The 20,930-nt window shown below is 53.6% G+C and overlaps 1 protein-coding gene across 1 annotated transcript in view; it reads left to right on the top strand.

Annotated features, from left to right (window-relative positions):
* The first annotated feature begins 14,336 nt into the window (after positions 1-14,336).
* Positions 14,337-20,930, top strand: part of ITGB3 (integrin subunit beta 3) — a 40,930-nt gene continuing 34,336 nt past the window's right edge. Inside the window, exon 1 of the mRNA XM_005311057.4 lies at positions 14,337-14,609. Within this exon, the coding sequence (XP_005311114.2) occupies positions 14,546-14,609 (64 nt within the window). The 5' untranslated portion in view covers positions 14,337-14,545. The remainder of the gene's footprint in view (positions 14,610-20,930) is intronic.

Here is a 20,930-nt window from a genome sequence, read left to right as displayed (position 1 = left end):
GTCTCCCATGCTTTGAAAAACAACCTGCTGGGAATGTTAAGGCTGCCAAGCTGAGTGCTCAGAAGTTAGGAGGGGGCACAATGAAGGTTGCTCCGCCCCCTCATGCACATACCCTTAGCTCTGCCCCCTTGGGCATGCGCATTATACCAGCCTTAACCACATGCCCGCTTGCTACTTTGTTCACAGGACCCTCGCCCCGTCCAATTCTCAGGATGGACTGGGGAGACAGGGAGCTGAGACCAGCAGGGGCTGAGGAGAGCAGAAGGCAGAGGGAAGAAGTGGGCTGACCAGGGGACGGAGGAGAGCAGATGGCGTTCTGAAGAGGTGGGGAATGGAAGAAGAATTTTCAGGTGAGTCCTAGCAATGCCAAGACTCCTTCCCTCACTCCCCTGGCTGGGAAAGCAGCTTCAAAGTGGGGGGTAGCTACCCCCTATCTCCAGACCCCATCCCTATGAGGTCCCCCACACAAAATAGTCCGGCCAGGAGTGGAGGGGGCTCCTGCTCTGGTCTGTTATTTTGGGGGGGATGCTTTGGCCCACTGGCTGGACTCTGCCGCTCCGTCATTCTTGTTAGGGGCCTCCTATGTCTGACCTGCCGCAGGAGAGGACGAGTGGCTGGGACAGACCAGTTGCGGACCGGGGTTCAGAGAGTGCTCCCCACCCCCCGAAATCCATGTAGGGACCAAACCCAGAGGCAGATGATGCGGATGCTGGGGGCAGAGGGGAGAGCAGGGCTAGCCATTGTCTGTAGCCTGGTTTTATTATAACCTTCCTAGGGCTGGCGCGTCACGTTCATCCCCTGGGGAGGGGGGAATCGGCGGGTTGGTTACCAGTCGCTCTGTAAACTCAATCCCTCAGCAGACAGACCCACCGGCGCAGGGTTAATCTCCACAGTCTGTGCTTTGCGTCCTACAGCCCTTTGATCTTCCATCCCGTCTTCCCGCTGAGCCTTGGGAATTCCTTTACAAAGATGACTCACGCCTCTCAGGACCTGAGCTATTATCCCCGCCTTATAGATATGGAAACCAAGGGGACGTCTACACAGTAAAACAAGACCCGCGGGAGTGAGTCTCAGAACCTGGGTCAACTAGGTCACTCAGGCTTGTGCTACTGGGCTAGAAACAGCGGTGTAGACGTTCCCCTTCGGGGACCCTCCCACCACGCTGGGATTCAGATCCCGGGCTTCAGCCTGAGCCGGAATGTCTACACTGCTATTTTCAGCCCCATAGAACAGGCCTTGAGTCTGAGACTCGCTGGCGCGGTTTGGGTTTTGCAGTGTAGACGTACCCTAAGGCACAGAGCAGTTTAAGGCCAAACTACAGCCACTGACTTGGGATGTCTCTGATTTTTAGGTACCCAACTTGGGTCACCTTGGGGTCCCCATCCGGGCATCCAAAAATGGAGAGACCCACCCCCAAATCACTGCCCACTTTGGGAAATTTCAACCTAAGCAACTGGCTCCAAGGCCACGCTGTGAGTAGAATAGAAACCAGGGGCTCCGTTCCCCACTGCCCTGCCCCCGGTGCTACCCAAAGTGCTACCCAATCAGTCTGAGAGCGTTTGGCGCGGGTGCCAATGGTTGCGCAAGGTGCAGGACGACTGAGAATCCGGAGATTCCTGGCTCCCTGACCACTGCTCTGACTCTGAAAAGCACACTTCCCCCTAGACCAAGGACTAGAAACCAGGGCTCCCCATTGTCAGACCTCTCTCTACCAACCCGGCGACACTTTCTGTTCGCAGGCGGGCCCCCCTCGCTGTCTGATCTCAGCTGGCTGGTTAGCATTAGCCTATTAGCTAACGGTGAACACGCTGGGGCACCATAAAAGGGGAGAACCCTTCTAGAGCTGTCGCTGGCTGGCTTTGTCGTGGTTTCTTTTTTATTTGCTTGGGGTTGGCAGACAAGCCTCTCTCCTTCTTGTTACTATAATTATTGGCTGGTTCTGCCGTGTGCGGAATGCAGAAGGCTATCGGAGCTGTGGGCTTTAGAATAGGCTTAAATGGAGATTAATAGCAGGAGGGGTGTTGAGAGGGGACTGAAGATGACTGGCTGAGGGAGGGTGAACAGTAACTTTGCAGCAAGGTGGGACAGGACTAAGGGGGGAGGTTTCCTTTCCTTTTAAGGGTGACTTGTAACCCGGAAAGGTATGGGACTCGTGCCCATTTTTGCCTTTTTGTGGCAGATAGAGAAGGCCTGAAAGTTTTAAAAAGCGTATTTTTTTAATTGCTTGTTTTTTAACATTCACTATTCAGGCCTTTCCCTGAAGACCTGCCCGCCAGGGAACGTGTAAGGGTATGACCAGCCCTGGGGGAAGAACTGATTTTTCCCTTCGCTGACCATCCCAAAGCAAACCAGCCCATGGTTTGGAGTTGGATGTTCAACCCCAGCCCAAAACGTTTCATGTCGTTCGTAGGGGGGTTCGCTTTTAAATGACAGGGAGGTAAATTTCTAAACAAAAAGTTGTTCTGATGTGAAAACGTAGAAACAAAACATTTTGATTTTTTCCGATTTTTTTAAGTGTTTTTTTTTTCCTGTTGAAACAATTTAGCAAATTCAACACAAATTCACAGAACGTTTCGGTCAACCCAGGTTTGCATTTTTCAGCGAAGAAACGGTTCAGATGAAGAGTGGCGCTCAGCTCTAGTTAGGATATCACACATGAGCAGGGAAGTTAAAAAATGTCCTTTCCAGGGTTTATGCACACGTTTACATTTACATGGGAGCAAAGTCCCATCCGCTTAACTGGGGCTACTCACAGCCATACCGAATGCAGATGCCTAAGTCTTTGCCGGATTCAGGCCCTTTATTCCAACTCTTCGGGAGGAAATCTACGTTGGGGAAATACCAAACTCTGAAAGCTCCTGCTATGCATCTCTGAGTCTTCCAAGGAGACCTCCAATCAAAGCAGGAAAGCCCAGTTTTGGCCTTCCAGACAGAAATAAAATCTTTTAAAAATCCCAACCAGTCTGCCAGGCCTTCCCCCATCCATCGTTCAGAAGCAAAAAAGAGGCACAAACCCTTTTTGCAGGCCACCTTTAAAGTGCCTAAGGAGGGAGTGTTTTTAAAGTTCATGGCAAAGTGGTTAATCTCAGAGCCTGGTGAGCAATGCAGAGCGAGAACCTTTTTGGTTTTTTTTTTTTTTTTTAATACGTTGATGTTAGGCTAAAAAATGCTTCCTGTGCTGGTATCCTTCCAGCTTTCCTTTTTAAAATAAAATAAAATAAAGAGTCCCCAAGGAAGCAGGAGCTTCAGCCCCTAAAAGCTGAATCCAAAGTTTTCTTGATTGCATCCAATCCAATGACAGGAGTTTGCAAGCCTGGAATTGTTACCATGGTGCAAAAACATCCCCCGGCTTCAGAGAAGGGAAGCAAGGTCAAGTGCTATCCTGTAGAGTCTCCCATCCATACTCCACATCAGGATTTTGGAGCAGCCAAAGCAGGGACAGCTCCCGCAGAAACTGGCCCTGGCCCAGATCCTGAAAGGTATTTAATCTCCTCACTTCCACTGATGTGAGGATCTGGGCCCTACTGTTATTCCATGGGATTCACCCTAAGGGCCCATAAACACCTTGACAGGAAAGGTGAGAGTTGAAAGCTTCAGGACGGTAAGGGCAAAGACCGGCCATTGGTTATTACTACATTTTGTAGTGAACAGGCTAGACTGTATGTGCACCACTGCCCCCCACTGGATGGAATCAGTAATGCTCCACTGCATATCATAAGCCCTATATTGCTAACACTTAGTGGAGATTCTCCTTTAGCTCAAGTGACTTTTGGAGCAGGACTGGGCGGGGAATGGGCTTTCGGAGCAGAAGGACCTGAGGTCTATCCCTGCTACTGATTGGTCATGGTGGCAATAGAGACATCTTGATGCCAGTTGCCACCTGTCTCCGGTAATGCGTTGCCAGTTATGATTGCTGTTATTTTTAAATGTGCTTGCGATGAGTTCCAGGTTGACAGCCTGGAGGCCTCTAGTTCTCCAGAGATCAGGGACAGCGTGAGCAGCAGCAGCGCAAACTCCCAGCACCCTGCGCCACCCAATGTGTCTCCTCAATCCTTCTCATCCTCATGACCCACCCATTCCTTGGCCTACGTGCTGGGCCTGCCATGCTGGTGGCAACGTTCTATAAACTGGAAGCCCGCCAGGAACAAGGCGGCCTCCCGCACAGGGGCCAGGAGGCCTGGGGCCAGGAGGCCCTGTCCTGAACTGGGTGTTGGGCTTAAAAGGAAGGATGCCCTGTGGAGCAGAGGGCCGGAGAAGTGCACAAGGCAGGCAGGGGTGTGTGGCAGGCTCCAGGCAGGAAGGCTGAGGAAGACCAAGGAGCAAACTAGAGGCTCCCATACAAGGAGGGGCTGAGGGCAGGGAGGGAAAGGAGTGTGGGCTGGGGGAAAGCTGAGCCCAGAGGGTGGGCAGAAGAGTGTTTGAATCTGAGGAGAGAGGACAGACCCCTGGGGAAAGACAGGGCCGGGCCCGATTGATTAGTGGGGCAAAGGCTTTGTGTTTTGCTTGCTTTGGATTTGGATACCCCGGGGGGGGGGGGGGGAGTTTTGATAATGACTGAGGGCCCAAGTCACTGCAGCAAAGCACCTCTCCAGTGGGAGAAGGCTGAAGATGGGTGTGGGGAAACTGAGGCAGGAGTGCTGCCGTGCTGGGTGTTGCTGTGGGGGGCAGTGCTCTGGGATGGTGAGCCTCGTAACACCGTCTCCATAGGCACCTGACTAAGACCAGCTCGTTCCAGACCACAAAATAGCAAGCCCTGCTGGTCACTGCCACTCTGAGCAGCATTTGACCCAGGGCTAATGGGGGGGAGGGAGGGAGAGAGACATTGTATATGAGCCCTGAACTCAAGGGGGGGCTAACATGCCTGTAACTGGGGTGATATGGGTGGGGGCAGGGCTCCAAATGTCTCTCAACAGGACTGCTTTGACCCTGTCTACTAGTACCAGTCCCATGGGCCAGCCAGTCCTCCAACGGTGAGCGGAGGGTGGATGTACAAGGTGGAATTTCCTGAGTTGTGCAGAAGTTTTGTTCATTCCAGCATTTTGGGTGTGACCGTCAGGGTTTATCAGGGATCATTCCCCCCAAGAAGCTAACCTGATATGAAAATCCTCTGGCACAGATCCCTGGAGCTGAGGAAGGATCGAGTTCCTGCAAGCTCACTGGCTCTCCCTGAGGCTGGCAAAGTCTGGGAAGTTCCCGTCATAAATCTCAAGATTAGAAGGAACCATTATGAGGAGACTCACCAAGGTGCTGCAGGGAGTCACTGGCACAGCTGGGAAAAGAACCCAGGAGTCCTGACTCACCAGCCCATGCTTTAGCCACAAGACCAGCCTTCCCCACCACAAAGGCCTGTCTTCAGCTGTTCGGGGTCTTTTTATTGCCCTCTAGCAAGGCACTGCTGCTCCCCAGAGGCTCTGAGGCTGGCCGGCCGGGGAGACACAAAACCACAGTTACTTTCCCTAATACAAGGGAAGGAGGCCAGAGAGGTTTAGTATACGGCACCAGCCCAAATTTAATGGTACACTGCTCTCCTGCAGCACCTGCTGTCCCAGCCGTGGATCAAGACCCTATAGTGTTGGGAGCTGCACAAACACAGAACAAAAAGACAGTCTCTGCCCCAAAGAGCTGGCAGTCTCAGTAATTGAACTAAGGAAAGGGCACTGGCTTAAGAGTCAAGAAACCTGGGTTCTGTTCCTGGCTCTGCCACTGACCTACAGCATGACCTTAGGCAAGTCACTTCACCTCCCCGTGCCTCAGTTTCCCTGCCTCTTGTCTATTTCGATTGGAAGCAATCTGAGGCAGGAGCCGTCTCTCATTACCTGTTGGTAGCGCGCCTGGCTTCTGGAGCCGATGCCTGCGTTGCAATCACTAGGCCGTACTTCCTCCCAGAAGGGGAGGTCTTGGGAGCTGTTCCTGCTCATCTCTGCCACGCACCTGTGACGGGGCATCAGGAGCTGGTGCAACGGGGCTAAGAAGAGCAAACTTCAGACAGATAAGGTACATCCCAACTGGTCGGGGCCCTGCCCCTTATTGCCAGCCTAGTGCTGGAGAAAGGACCCCTGAGCCCAGCCAGAGCCGTGCATCGGATGGCAGAGAACCAACCCCCCCCCAATATACCTGCACGCAACCAGACACCCTGGGCAGCCCAGAGCGGAGACCCCCCACCCCAGCGTGGCGATCTCTTAGCAAAGCCCACCTCACCCAGAGGCTCCCTGGGCCCGGCCGCACTGGGGGGTCAGTCCCGGGCGTGGAAGGACTGTCTCTGCAGGATCACATAATGCAGCAAATAACCCTCCGTTCATTTCACTCCCAATTTAAGAAACTTTTGCCCCCTCTAGTGGCTGCAGCCTGGCAGTAGCCGTCCTTGTGTCTCTTTGCCAGGGTGTTTTATGCTCCGCTTTGTGGGGCACCAGCTCTGGCCAGATGCTTTGTAGGCCAGGGGTGACCTGGTGCGGTGGGGTCGGAGTCTCATGTCTGAATGGGGCAGGGGGGAAGAGACGGCTCCAAGTCCCGCACAGCTCCTGAGGGCAGGGGAAGGCCTCACGCCACCTAGGTGTGCATTAGGGAGCACTTGGGGTGCGGGAGGCTATGCAGCAGGGGGCAGGGATGACGAGGGGGGGGAAGCCAGTACAAATTACCGGGGCCCGGTGGTCCGGAAGGGAGCCCTGGGCCCGGCTTCCCCCCCCCCCCCCCCTTGTCGGCCCTGTTTAGCCGGTCCACCCTTGCTGGGGGGCCCGAAAAAAATTTTCACCGGGGCCCGAACCCGCTCTCGGCAGCCCTGGCAGGGGGTCCGGGAAGGGTGAGGTAAACGCAGAGGGAGGCCAATCCAATCAAGGCACACTCTGCACACGTCCCCGTAACCCCTCCGAATGAATAACTCTGCATAAGGAGAGGAAGTGCCGACCAACCCACTGCACGGTGGGTGTGATAGAGTCTCTGGAGTCCTTGGAGCAAGGCTGGAGCTATTTTCTAATGGATACGCTCTAGTTCACTCTGGCTGGATGCAGGGATCACTGGCTGAGCGTTTCTGGCCCATGCTAGGCAGGAGGTTGGTTCAGTCCCTGGGGTCCCAGCCAAGAGGGCAGTTGTCAGATGGGCAGAGCCATTCTGCACCAGTGAGTCAAATAGGAACACAGCCTTGCACACTGGTCCAGGGCAGGTTTCAGGAAGGGAAATGCAGCGTGACCAAATCAGGAAGAGGAGGGGGATGAGGCATTTCTAGAACGAACAACAGAAAGATCCAAAACACGAGCAGGGCCGGCTCCAGCTTTTTTGCCGCCCCAAGCGGCGAAGGGGGAAAAAAACCGATTGAGCGGCCGCCGAAGTGCCGCCAAGGAGGAAGAGAGGGAGTGAAGGACCCCCCGCCGCTGAATTGCCACCGAAGACCCGGCCAATAGCAGATGGAGTGCCGCCCCTTTCTACTGGCCGCCCCAGGCACCTGCTTCCTTCGCTGGTGCCTGGAGCCGGCCCTGAACACAAGTCCTCATAGGACCGGGGGACTTTAACTACCCAGGTATCATTTGGAAAAGTTACACGGCAAAACAGAATTCCCAGTAAGCTCTTGGAATGTCCCGGGGACAGCTTTTTGTTTCAGAAAGTGGAGGAAGTCACCGTTTTAGACTAACCGGAGGAATCGGTAGTGACTCTGCAAAAAGAACAGGAGTACTTGTGGCACCTTAGACAATTTGGGTGCAAGTGCTCACGATAGATTTCATGATTCTATGGACAGGAAGGTGTGAAAGCAGCAGACTAAGGCCAAAGGACTTCCAAAAAACCAGACGTTAGCAAGCGCTGAGAACTTGCAGGTGAAGTCCCATGGGAAGGAAATTGAAGGGGAAAAGGAGTTCAGGAGAGCTGGCAGCTTCTCAAGCAGACAATATAAAGGCACAAGTGCAAACTATCCCCAAGCGAAGGAAAGATTGGAAGAATATGAAGTGGCCAGTATGGCTCTATCCGGAGCTCTTTAATGATCTGAAAATCAGAAAGGAATCCTACAAAAAGTGGAAACATGGACAAATTGCTAAGGAGGAGCACAAAAGACCAGCAGAAGCGCGCAGGGACAAACTCAGAAAGGCAACGGCACAAAATGAGTTACACTAGCAGGGGAGATAAAAGGCAAGAAGAGGTTCTCTTAGCATTAGCAGCAAGAGAAAGACAAAGGAAAGTGTAGATCCTCTACTTAATGGGGAAAGAGAGCTAGTAACTGGTGACATCAAGAAGGCTGAGGGCTTTAATGCCTATTTTGCTTTGGTCTTCACTAAAAAGGTTAATGACCAGATCGTCAACAAAATGAATATTAACAACAAGGGGGAAGGAACGCAAAATAGGTAAAGAACCGGCTAAAGAATATTTAGATATTAGAGGTATTCAAGTCAGCAGGGACTGATGAAATTCACCCTAAGTATATAAGGAACTAGCTAAAGCAATCTCGGACCCATTAGCAATTATCTTCAAGAACTCCTGGAGGATGGGTGAGGTCCCAGAGGAGTAGAGAAGAGCAAATCTAGGACCTCTCTTTAAAAGAGGGGACAAAGAAGACCTAGAGAATTATAGACCAGTCAGCCTGACTTTGATACCTGGAAAGATACTGGAACAAATTATTAAACAATTTGTGAGCATCTAAAAGATAATAAGATTAAAATAGTGAAGAACAAACCATGCCAAACCAACCTAATTTCCTTCTTTGACAGGTTTCTAGCCTAGCAGATGGGGGGAAGCAGTAGACGTGATATAAGTTGATTTTAAGAAGGGTTTTGACACAGTTCCACATGACATTCTCATAAACAAATTACGGAAATGTGGTCTAGATGAAATTACTATGAGGTGGGTGCACAACTGGTTGAAGGACTGTACTCGGGGACTAGTTATCAATGTTTTGCTGTCAGCCTGGGAAGTGGATCTAGTGTGGTCCCACAGGGGTCAGTCCTGGGTCCGGTACTATTCAATATTTTCATTTAATGATTTGGATGATGGAGCGGAGAGCACGCTGATCAAATTTGCAGATGACGCCAAGCTGGGAGGGGTTGCAAGACTTTGGAGGACAGGCTTAGAATTCAAAACGACCTTGACAAATTGGAGAACTGGTCTGAGTTCAACAAGATGAAATTCAGTAAAAACAAGCGCAAAGTTCTTCACTTAGGAAGGAAAAATCAAATGGACAACTACAAAATGGGTAACAAGTGGCTAGGCGATAGTCCTGCTGACAAGGATCCGGGGGCTATAGTAGATCACAAATTGAACATGAATCAACAGTGTGATGCATTGCAAAAAAAGCTAACGTCATTCTGGGCTATATTAACAGGAGTGTCATATGTAAGACACGGAAGGTCATTGTCCTGCTCTATTCGGCATTGGTGAGGCCCCAGCTGAAGTTCTGCATCCAGTTCTGGGTGCCACGCTAGGAAAGATGTGAAGAGAGGCCAGAAAAGAGCAGCAAAAAAATGATAAAAGGGTTAGAAAATCTGACCTCTGAGGAAAGGTTAAAAAAAACGGGCATGAGTCTTGAGTAAAGACGGAGAGGGGGAACCTGATAAGTCTTTGAATATGTGAAGGGCTGTTATAAAGAGGATGGTGATCAATTGTTCTCCATCTCCACTGAAGGTAAGACAAGAAGCAAGGGGCTTAATCTGCACCAAGGGAGATTTAGGTGAGATATTAGGAAAAATTTTCCCACTCTCAGGATAGTTGAGCTCTGGAGGTTGTGGAATCCTGTCATTCAAGGTTTTTAAGAACAGGCTGGACAAACCCCTGTCAGGGATGGGCTACGTTTATTGGTCCTGCCTCAGCTCAGGGGGCTGGACTGGATGACCTCTCGAGGTCCCTTCCAGCCCCACATTTCTATGACTCTGTGACCGCAGAGGGGACTGGGAAGCTGAATAAAGATGGACCACGACACCAAACTGCCCTTTACAGGATATCCCCCAGCTCTTCAAAGAGAGGGAGTTGGGGTCTTTAAGGCCTCAGTGGGGCATCTCAGCCTAAAGACCATCTCCATAAACACCAGCCAGTCAACACGATTAAAGTCTTTACAGTGTTACTGTTGTGGGTAGCAACAGAGGGTCCTGTGGCACCTTTAAGACTAACAGAAGTATTGGGAGCATAAGCTTTCGTGGGTAAGAACCTCACTTCTTCAGATGCAAGTAATGGAAATCTCCAGAGGCAGGTATAAATCAGTATGGAGATAACAAGGTTAGTTCAATCCGGGAGGGTGAGGTGCTCTGCTAGCAGTTGAGGTGTGAACACCAAGGGAGGAGAAACTGCTTCTGTAGTTGGATAGCCATTCACACTCTTTGTTTAATCCTGATCTGATGGTGACAAATTTGCAAATGAACTGGAGCTCAGCAGTTTCTCTTTGGAGTCTGGTCCTGAAGTTTTTTTGCTGTAAGATGGCTACCTTTACATCTGCTATTGTGTGGCCAGGGAGGTTGAAGTGTTCTCCTACAGGTTTTTGTATATTGCCATTCCTAATATCTGACTTGTGTCCATTTATCCTCTTGCGTAGTGACTGTCCAGTTTGGCCAATGTACATAGCAGCGGGGCATTGCTGGCATATAATGGCATATATAACATTGGTGGACGTGCAGGTGAATGAGCCGGTGATGTTGTAGCTGATCTGGTTAGGTCCTGTGATGGTGTTGCTGGTGTAGATATGTGGGCAGAGTTGGCATCGAGGTTTGTTGCATGGGTTGGTTCCTGAGTTAGAGTTGTTATGGTGCGGTGCATGGTTGCTGGTGAGAATATGCTTAAGGTTGGCAGGTTGTCTGTGGGCGAGGACTGGCCTGCCTCCCAAGGTCTGTGAAAGTGAGGGATCATTGTCCAGGATGGGTTGTAGATCACTGATGATGCGTTGGAGAGGTTGTGGGTAGTGAATGTTACCGTGATACTTACAGGATTCCTGCTACTTTTCTGTGAGTGCTTGAAGCAGGGGAATTAACCGGAAATTCCATGTTAGAACAGCACTAAGGGGGTTATAATCAAGAGGACAAAAAGTTCAGTGTGAGGCCAGACACTTTTCTCAATGACTTTTTCCTGCATCTGCTCAGCAGCAGTGTGCCCATGAGGACACTAGGGGGCAGCACCAGAACACCATGGAAAGGACCCGGGGGCAGCTGAGGGACCCAGTGAGGGTTCAGGACACGTGTTTTGAAAATTGGTGCCCCTGGAGAGGAAGCCGGGCAGAGTCAGTCACTCACACCACTAGTGGCCTGCCGCCCTTCCCTGCTGTCCCAGGCCCGGGCCCCTTGGTAGCTCTGCCCATGCACTTTGCTTGCATCCTCCCAAGTTGTTGCAGGGTTCTGTGCATGCGAGAACGTGGGGGTGGAAAGGGGCAGGAATCGCATGAGGGAACAGGGCAGAAAGGTTTCTATAACCACTAGTCCACACTCCCTTCCAGACCCTGCACTTGAACTCAGGCCTCCTGACTCTCTCTGTCCCTCTGCTGTCAGCAATTAGCTGTGAAACCCACTGGAGAACTGGATTCTATCCCTGCCTACGTTCCTGGGTGATGCCAGGCGAGTCACTTAAACCAGTGGTTACTAATGGTGTATTCCTCGTTGTCTAGGTGCCTAGCTTGAGACGGGTGGGGGGTCTGAGGTGCAGAAGTGCTGGACGCTCCCAGCTGCCGCAGAAGACACGGAGCTGTGTCCCGAGCACATCACTAAAAATGCTAAGTCCTGTGAAGATTCCCGGGCCCCAGTTGTGTCGAGTTGAGCACTCAAAACACTTTTGACCCTTTTGGCCTTAATCTCGCTAAAACAGCAGCCCCTCATGTGAAGAGGTTGTGAAGATAAATTTATGAATGTCTGTGACGCACTCGGGTACTCTGGTGATCGCCCAACAGAAGCATCCGGGGGGAAATCAATCATTCTGTATTGAGAGCAGGCTTTGGGGGGGGGGGGGGTGCGTTAAATAAGACCTGAGCTGCCCTTTGAATGAGCAGGATACAAAGAAATGTCAAATACCTGCCTCTTCTGTGAGCACTGTCCATGCTGTGTGCTGAGCCAGGGAGGGTCCGGTGGCAAACAAAATAGTATGCGATCGTGTCATTAAAGACTGTATCGTTGGCATGCATACGCACAAAGGGGGCCCGTTGGCATGCATACACACAAAGAGGGCCAATGAAAGGTACCTGGGCAACCTTAGTTCTGGCACTTCCTAACTGCCAAGTGCTTGACTTGGCAACCTGAATTTTTTTCGAACCACAGTTTGTATGGAAGTGTTTTTATTACAGTAGAATCCAGAGATCCCGATCAGGGCTGGAGCGTGCTGGGTTCTGGATGGACACATAGTGAGAGACGGTCTCTGCCCTGAAGAGGTTATCGTCCAACTAGACAAAGGGGAAGAGTGAAAATAGAGGTAGATGAAAGTGAAGTTACTTGCCCAACATCTCATAACAGGCAGCAGCAAAGTCTGGAAGAGAACCAGGGGTTCCTGGGTCCCTAATCTGGTGCACCAGCCACTCGGTCCTTGCACCTACAAACATTCTCTGACTCTTTCTCCAGTACCCACTCCGAGCTACTTGGACCCAGGGCTGGGTTCAGTTTCCCATGCTAAGGGCGTGTGTTCACTCAACACCACCTTTGGTCTCTTACTGTGTGTGTACAGTACCCAGCATGTGTGTGTGTGTGTGTGTGTAGACAGTGCCCAGCACGTGTGTGTACAGTACCCAGCACATGTGTCCACAGTACCCAGCACGTGTGTGTGTGTGTGTGTGTACAGTACCCAGCACGTGTGTGTGTGTGTGTGTACAGTACCCAGCACGTGTGTGTGTTTGTGTGCACAGTACCCAGCACATGTGTGTGTGTGTGTGTGTGTGCACAGTACCCAGCACATGTGTGTGTGTGCAGTAACCAGCACGTGTTTGTGTGTGTACATAGTACCCAGCACATGTGTGTGCACAGTACCCAGCGTGTGTGTGTGTGTGTGTGTGTGTGTGTGTGTGTGTGTGTGTGTACAGTACCCAGCACAACAGGGCCCTGATCCTGACTGGCCTGTAGCTGCTCCTGTAATATAACTATCGCTGATACAGACACAGTCAATTTGCCCAGCTGCAGGGGCGAGTTGGGCTCCTTTGCCGAAGAGCTGGTGTTAAATCACTCCGAAGGCTGTGGAAAGCAGGTGGTTGCGGGGCTAAGAGCTCCGATTTTCCGGCCACTCGGGTGCTGAGTTGGCATGAGGCATATCTACCAACAGCTCATCCTCACGCAAGTGCTCCTGCAGCTTGGAAAGGGGAAGGGCTGGAGGAAGAGGAAAACAGACATGTCCTTCTCTTCACCCCCTGCCTCGTGTTATTGTTAGGGTAGCATCTAGCTACCTCGAGCAAGGATCGGGGGTCCCCACTGTGCTAGGTGTGGTATAGACAGAGGCAAACGGTGCCCCAGGGAGGGACACAACAGGGCAGGGCTGGGGTGGGAGAGCACAGTCGTACACGGATTCATCGCTTGGCTTATCCAGTCTCACCTGCTGCCTAGCATGGGCCAGGGCACCTTGCCCAGTGACTCCTGCACCCAGCCCAGCAGCTCTGACTGAGCTAGCCTGTATCTTTTGGAAAGAGACCCAGCTTTGATTTACAGACTGTGGGTGATGGAGCATGTCCTGGGACCATGTGCACAGGGGCTGCTCCCCAACAGAGGGGAGGGAGCAGAGACCGGCTGTCCCAGCCCCTACTGGCCCCAAATAGCATCCTTCCAAGGGAAGGCTAAACCTGCCAGTGCCAGGGAGCTGCTGGGGGAGTGGCAGGGCCCCCCGGGGCTGTGCAGGGGTGTTCAGTCCCTGCTCCGGAGCACTTCCAATCTTAGTACTAGAGGTTCATTTCCTTGTGGCTTCTGGCCCCTTCCAGCCATGCTCCGAGGACTGGTAGGACTCCGGGCTCTGGGCAGATCCGAAAGGATCAGAGATTTCCCCAGATCGGACAAGCCCCCGCAAAGTTTGGATACTTTCCCACAGTCGAGCTGGGTCTGAGACCCAAAGCGTCTCTCACACCAGTGTACATCTGGAGTGACTCCACTTTGGTCAACGAGGTAAAACTGGTGCAGCTAGGGGGAGAATCAGGCCCAAAGTTCTGAACCAGGTCTAAACTTCCTCCGCCTTTGGGACGGCTGGAGTGGGATCCCCCCAGCATCAGGCCAGTAACTTCAGCGGAGTTACTCCTGAGTTACACCGGTGTCAGCCAGAGGAGAACTGGGGCTGTTGGGTGTTTTGCACCCCGGAGTTTGGGGGTGACTCGCAGGGTTTGGATCCAGGCTGCATCTCTAGCTCGAGCAGAGGCAGAGACTGGCTCTGGCCCCAGCGTGGCTGCAGGCCGGGGGTCACGGGGCTGGGTTTATAAGGCCCTGGGAGGAGGAAACGGAGGGAGAAGCAGGAGCGCTGGGCTGCAGGCAGACAGGCGGGGGCAGTCGCTGACTCAAAGCTGACGGCGGAGTTTCCTCCAGGCAGCCCGAGCCCTCCGCCTCATGATTCATCCCCCAAGCGGCTCAAAAGCTCCGGCAGCCCCAGCCCCGGGCTCCAGCCCTCGCCGCCTCCCCACCGCTGCGGTCCAGACGCGGAGAAGATGCGGGGGCCCCGCCTGGCTCTGCGGACCCTCGTGCTCGCGCTGTGCGCGGCGGGACTCCAGGGTAGGTTCGGACGCTGCCTGGCGGCTGGGGGTCGCGCTGGGTTACCCTGGGGCCGCGCTGGGTTACCCCGGGGCCGATGAGCGGGATGTCTCCGGAGCGGGAGGCTGCAGCGATGTCTCCATCCCGCTGTGGCCGGAGGGGATGTGTGCTCGCTGGGGGGAGAAGGTGCCTGGCTCTGTGTTTCTCTCTCCTGTTGGGGGGGTGCTGGGGCGTCAGGCGTTGGGGAGCTCTCCAGATCCGAGCCGGCCATTGCTTGCGGGGCCCCTGGGCTGCAGGAGATTGAGGTGTCCTGCCCCGAGCAGCGAGGTGTTGCAACGGCTTGGGGGCTTTTCCTGAGGCTTGCGATAGCCTGGTCCTTTTCTTCAAGCCCCCGGACTCAAGGGATTGCACGAGAGTCGCTTTTGAAAAGCCTCCCGGCTGCAGAGGATCGCTGGGAAAGGTGACCCCCCCCCCCGCCCCGACCGGAAGAGAAATCCAGCGAACCCCCGAATTGATTGTTTTTAGCATCTCATGATTTTAAAGCCAAGCGCTTGATTTTTGAAGGCTTGGAGTTGTCAGTGCCAGAGCTCCCGGGGCCCCTTTGCTTGGGCTGGTTAAAACTACCTGAGATAAAACACTAACGAGGTGTGTGTTGTGTGTGGGACTAACCTGCCCTGGCCCTGAACTCTAGGAGCGCTGTGTGTGTGTATTAGTCTGTGTGACTGCACCCTCGATGTGTGCGGAAGTGTGTGGTTGGTGATGCGTGGTTGCACTGTGTGTGTATGTGGAAGTGTGTGTTTGGTGATGTGTGGTTGCACTGTTGGTTTGTGTGTGTTTGGTGTGTGTGAAAGTGTGTGGTTGGTGATGTGTGGTTGCACTGTTAGTGTGTGTGTGTGTGTTTGGTGTGTGTAGAAGTGTGTGGTTGGTGATGTGTGGCTGCACTGTTAGTGTGTGTGTGTTTGTGTGTGGTTGGTGATGTGTGGTTGCACTGTTAGTGTGTGTGTGTGTGTGTTTGGTGTGTGTGGTTGGTGATGTGTGGTTGCACTGTTAGTGTGTGTGTGTTTGGTGTGTGTGGAAGTGTGTGGTTGGTGATGTGTGGTTGCACTGTTGGTGTTAGTGTGGGTGTGGTTGGTGTGTGTGGAAGTGTGTGGTTGCACTGTTAGTGTGTGTGTGTTTGGTGTGTGTGGAAGTGTGTGGTTGGTGATGTGTGGTTGCACTGTTGGTGTTAGTGTGGGTGTGTTTGGTGTGTGTTTGGTGTGTGTGGTTGCACTGTTGATGTTAGTGTGGGTGTGGTTGGTGTGTGGTGCTGTGCAATGGCAGCATTGGCAGGAGTGTGGACGTGCACTTGCCTTGCGATGGGCTGGTGTCTGGGCGTGGGTGTGTATGTTTGGGTGTGTGTCCCTGTCTAGCAGGAAGATTTGGTGTTAGTGTGGGTGTGGTTGGTGTGTGTGGAAGTGTGTGGTTGCACTGTTGGTGTTAGTGTGGGTGTGGTTGGTGTGTGTGGAAGTGTGTGTTTGGTGTGTGTGGTTGCACTGTTGGTGTTAGTGTGGGTGTGGTTGGTGTGTGTGGAAGTGTGTGGTTGGTGATGTGTGGTTGCACTGTTGGTGTTAGTGTGGGTGTGGTTGGTGTGTGTGGTTGCACTGTTGGTGTTAGTGTGGGTGTGGTTGGTGTGTGGTGCTGTGCAATGGCACCATTGGCAGGAGTGTGGACGTGCACTTGCCTTGCGATGGGCTGGTGTCTGGGCGTGGGTGTGTATGTTTGGGTGTGTGTCCCTGTCTAGCAGGAAGATTCCCAGCCTCTGCCCAGGAAAGAAACGTACTAGGAAATGCCCAGGGCACATCCTGCAGAGGCGGCTGAGAGCCAGGCCAAGTTTGGGATTTTCCCAGTGAAAGAAGCTAACGTCACATGAGAGCTGGATCCCAAATCCCTGAGCTGCAAAGCTGTGTGCGGAGGACTCAGCCGGGTCTCTCTTCAGCCATTCCCACGCCCCATCTCATAGCCCTTCCTGCTGCTCCCCTGAGGTTACCCCCGTCCTGCCCAGGCCTGGCAGCTGAGTTTCTTGCTGCTGACTTACCCACCGGGAGGTCCTGTCCAGCAGTCCTGGGCCAGGGGAAGACTGAGCGCAGACGGGGTACATGGGGCCAGACTCAGAGAACAGGGCTATGGTAATGCAGCCTGCCCCCTTTCAGCTCCTTGCATGTGTATTGCACACCAGCTGTGGTGAACGGGTGTGAGTCAGTGAGACCCGCACTTGACACATCACCTCTGACGTCTGCCCACGCCGGCTGACAAAATAGCTGTGTTTTTACCATGGGATAACAACCACTTAGGTGCTGGCCGCTGGCCGCACTTTGGTTTTACCCTGAGGTAAACTGGGCGGGGGCAGCTCCAGACAGCGAGTTCACCGCTGGCCTTGCCTGGCTACCATGCAATAAAATTACCCGGGCCTTGTCTCTACTGAGGATTTTACAGTGAGAAAACTCTTGCACATTGATTATTTGGCTGTAATAAACCCCCCTTGGTGTCAGCGAATCCATAGCCGGAGCCTAGGGGTAAGTCTGGATGGGGACACAGGTTGTGCTTTCTGATGTGTGGACTGCCAGGGTTTTTCAACGAGGCTTTGTGTACCACGGAGCGAGCTGAGTGGAGGAATGATCCCTATTATTTACTCCGTGTGTTGTGGTAGGTGCTGTACAAACAGCACAGAAAGAGGGGCCCGGCCCCCAGAGAGCCGACGGGCAGCGTTTGCCACCCGCGTGGCACTGGGGTAGATGTCGACACGAGGTGCACAGCCGCAGAGCATTGTGATGGTCTGGGGGGCGTTATCCTTTGCGGATAGCCTGTCGCAGAGTGCGCACTCTCTCCTGTGTGGATTGGGCCGGGCCAGGACTTCGGGGAGACCACATGTGGGGAAACTGGGCAGCACAGGCTGGGAGCTAGAGGTCCAGAAAGAAGGATGGAGGCTGTCTGTGTCCAGCAGGGCTGTAAAGACCACCACCCCTTTGTATTCCTTGCAGGGGAGTCTTGTCTCAGCGCTGGGGCACTAGGCTAGAAATGCGTTGGGGAAGGTGTGTGTTCAGTCTCATCTCCGGGCGTCTGTTAATATCTCAAACCACTCAGACTTTGCTCCGCCATTACCATGGTTCATCAGAACCTCCAGGGGTGGGTGCACGCAGGGTCCTGCCTCCCAGCTCATCACGACCTGTATAGTACCCCCGGGCAACAGCCGCTGCTGCCATCAGAACCAGGCGGCAGCCTGGAGATATGACTCCTTCTCTCCTGCTGGCATCCCATCTAATTTAGCCCCCCTCCAGCTAATGTTCTCGGGCAGGGGACACTGGCGTACAATACAGATCCCCATGCCCGGGACGTTGGCTGGCCAGTCTGCCCCGGGGATAAAATGCTGCAACATCTGAATTCTCCGCTCCCTGCAGCGGGAGAGTTGTTTTACTCCCACTTTGCCCGGGTGTAAGTGAGGACACAAGGGGTCGGACAATGGAGACCCAGCCCGTTGTGTTTGTCAGCTGGCAGCCAGAGCGCTGACTGCACCATGAACCAATGAACCAGCAGAGCCCCCCCGTCCAGCCAGGGAGAAGACACAGATAGATGGCTCTGTAGTGCCAGCGCCCTGCGGGGGTCTGCACGGGACAGGGGACATGGCTCGAGGCCTCCGAGAGGAGCTTGGAATTGTGTGAAATCCGGGATGGTCACAGGAGCCTAAAGGAGTTAGATGCCTGACTCTCACTGAATGTCAATGGGATTTGTGCACCTAGCCCCCGCCGGCTTCTTTGACCATCCCCACCCAAAAGGAGACAGCACCAGGGCCCTGAGTCAGACCTCACTGGCGCCAGTTTCACCCCGCTGTCTGCCAGTTACATCGGCCCCAGGGAAGGAGACTTGGCGTTTCGTAGACAGAGACCGGCTCTGGCAGGGTTAGCTCTGCGCAATTCCTTTGGGACCAGCATTGCTGGGTTTGCTTCTCCCTCACCACCTGCCTGTAGCCGGCCCTGAAAACCCCCTGGCCCTTCATAGAATCATAGAATATCAGAGTTGGAAGGGACCTCAAGAGGTCATCTAGTCCAACCCCCTGCTCAAAGCAGGACCAATTCCCAGCTAAATCATCCCAGCCAGGGTTTTGTCAAGCCGGGCCTTAAAAACCTCCAAGGAAGGAGACTCCACCACCTCCCTAGGTAACGCATTCCAGTGTTACTGCAGTGAATCAAAAGGAAGTGGCCAGGACGGTAACGGAGCAGACGGGGGCTAAGTGGTAGTGCAGGTTGGAAAGCAGCTGAGCTGGCATTCATCATCGCTGAGGGCGCGGGAGAGACGGGGGATTTCAGGAGGGCTGGAGAGGAGGCCTAGCCCCAGAGTTTAGCCACAGCTGAGCTCTCGGCTCCAAGTGCTGGCACGACCAGCTCAGCCTCTGGTGAACAGTGCTCCATGGAGTACCGAGCGCAGGACCCTTCCAGAGGAGACCTTCCCACGCCAGGTCCCGGCTGCTCAGCGTGGCTGCAACACACAGATGGGGAGTCATTTGTCCCTGTGTTCTTTAGCCCAGCGTATTTAGTGCTTTTGGTCCAACAGATGGCCTCTAGCTCAGGTCCACAGCCAGGACGGGCGCTGCCACACTCGGCCTAAGTGACTTGCCTAAGGTCACGCAGGAAGTCGGTGGCAGAGCCAGCTTCAGCCCCCGCCCCCACGTCAACCCAGTCCTCCAAGGGCCCTGTCCCTAACACAGCTGTGTGGGCAAGGGAGGAGCTCCAGCTAGCCCAGGGTTGAGGCTAACAACCACCCCTGTCAACGGGCCCCGAACACGGAGGGGAGAAAGCCCATCGGATAGGAAGCAAGCCCTGCAGATCAGCTGTCAAAGGAGAACTAAGCCCCGTGGGCTGAGTGCTGCACGGCTGCACTGTGGTGACCGCAGCCCATGAGTCAGCAGGTGGATGTGGTTCTTAGGAAGGCAGTAGTGAAGAATGGAGGAAATGATAGGGCTGCAGCGGGGTCAGGGAGCCTTCCTGAGCACCCTCCCTTCTCCCTCCAGCAGCGAGACTGCAGCAGGGCTGGTTTGAACCTGCGGGATGCCGGGCGGCATCACAGACCCGAGAGCTGCCTCCCAGGTTTTGTTCTGAGGGGGGCTGGACACTGCCCACCACTGGGGCCTGAGCCCCCTTAGCTTTCAAAGAGCTTTGTTTTATGTATCTATCTAGCAGGAGCTCCAGTGGTTTGCAAGACCCAGTGCATAATCCTGAACCCCATAATGGCCAACTGAGGGTCCCTTTGTGCCTCTAGGCTAATGCGTCCCTTGAGATTTCCCTAGCACTAAGCTTCTCTCTGAGCCCCTTTCTGGCTGTCTTCCAGCTGTGATGAACAAACGAAATCCAGTCCCCAGGCTCCTAGTGCCCCCCCCCCCCCCCCCCCGGACTGCAGCTTGGCAGGGCTGGTGAGCTCTGACACTGATGGGGGCAGGGGAGCCGAAAGGCCGGGTGATAACCATCTATACTTGTGTATCTATACAGCAGGGGGCTGACTGTAATATCACTGTAGCTACGCTGGTAGGAATGCCCTCAATCTAGACGGGCACTTAGTGACGTGTGAATTTGGGTGGTCAGTAGAGATTTATCTTCTTTAATAAGGGTCTTTGGTGGTCTTATGGAAGGAGTGTTGCTCTGGGCCTCAAGAAAACCAGGTTCTAGTCCTGGTGATGTTAGGCAAGTTACTTCAGCTCCCCGTGCCTCGATTTCCCCATCTGTATAATAGGGATAATGGTTGTGAAGCACTTTGAGATCTATGGGTGAAAAGTGCTGCATGAAAGCTGGGGATTACGTGGGCAAAGCTCAGCGTTGATGGCCCTTTTCCTCACCCCTGGGCTGACACCTGTGCAGAGTGAATGCCCAACGCTGCAGAATCCGACGCTCCCTGTACATGGGGGACGAAGGCTCTCCTGGTAGGAGATACAGGGGGGGGAATCAGACCCCTTTCCATTAAACTGCCCCCAGCACCCACCACTCTTTGGAAAACCTGGTCCCTGAAGAGTGCTGGGGGCTGAGTTTTACAGCGTGCATCAGCCTGCCTACAGCGCCCCTGCCCTGTGCAAATGACTGACGTGAGCTGCTGCTTCCGATGGAGCAGGGAGCCCGGCCGTGTGCCCGCGCTGGCTAAGGTCAGGCCCATTATGCCCTGTCCCAGAGAGGGCCAAAAGCCGTGCGTACGTTCCTCTGGCCATTTAACGAGCGAGCCCAGGAAGGGTGTCCCTTCCTGCTCCGAGGCAAAGAACCAGTCTGGGCACCCCGCTTGCTGTTTAAGCAACTTCCTATGAGCCGTTATCGCTTCACCAGTTCCTCT

The sequence above is a fragment of the Chrysemys picta genome, chromosome 24 (assembly GCF_011386835.1).
Source record: "Chrysemys picta bellii isolate R12L10 chromosome 24, ASM1138683v2, whole genome shotgun sequence".
Lineage (NCBI taxonomy): Eukaryota > Metazoa > Chordata > Testudines > Emydidae > Chrysemys > Chrysemys picta.
The sequence above is the reverse complement of the archived record's forward strand: the minus strand, read 5'-3'. Positions and strand labels throughout refer to the sequence as shown.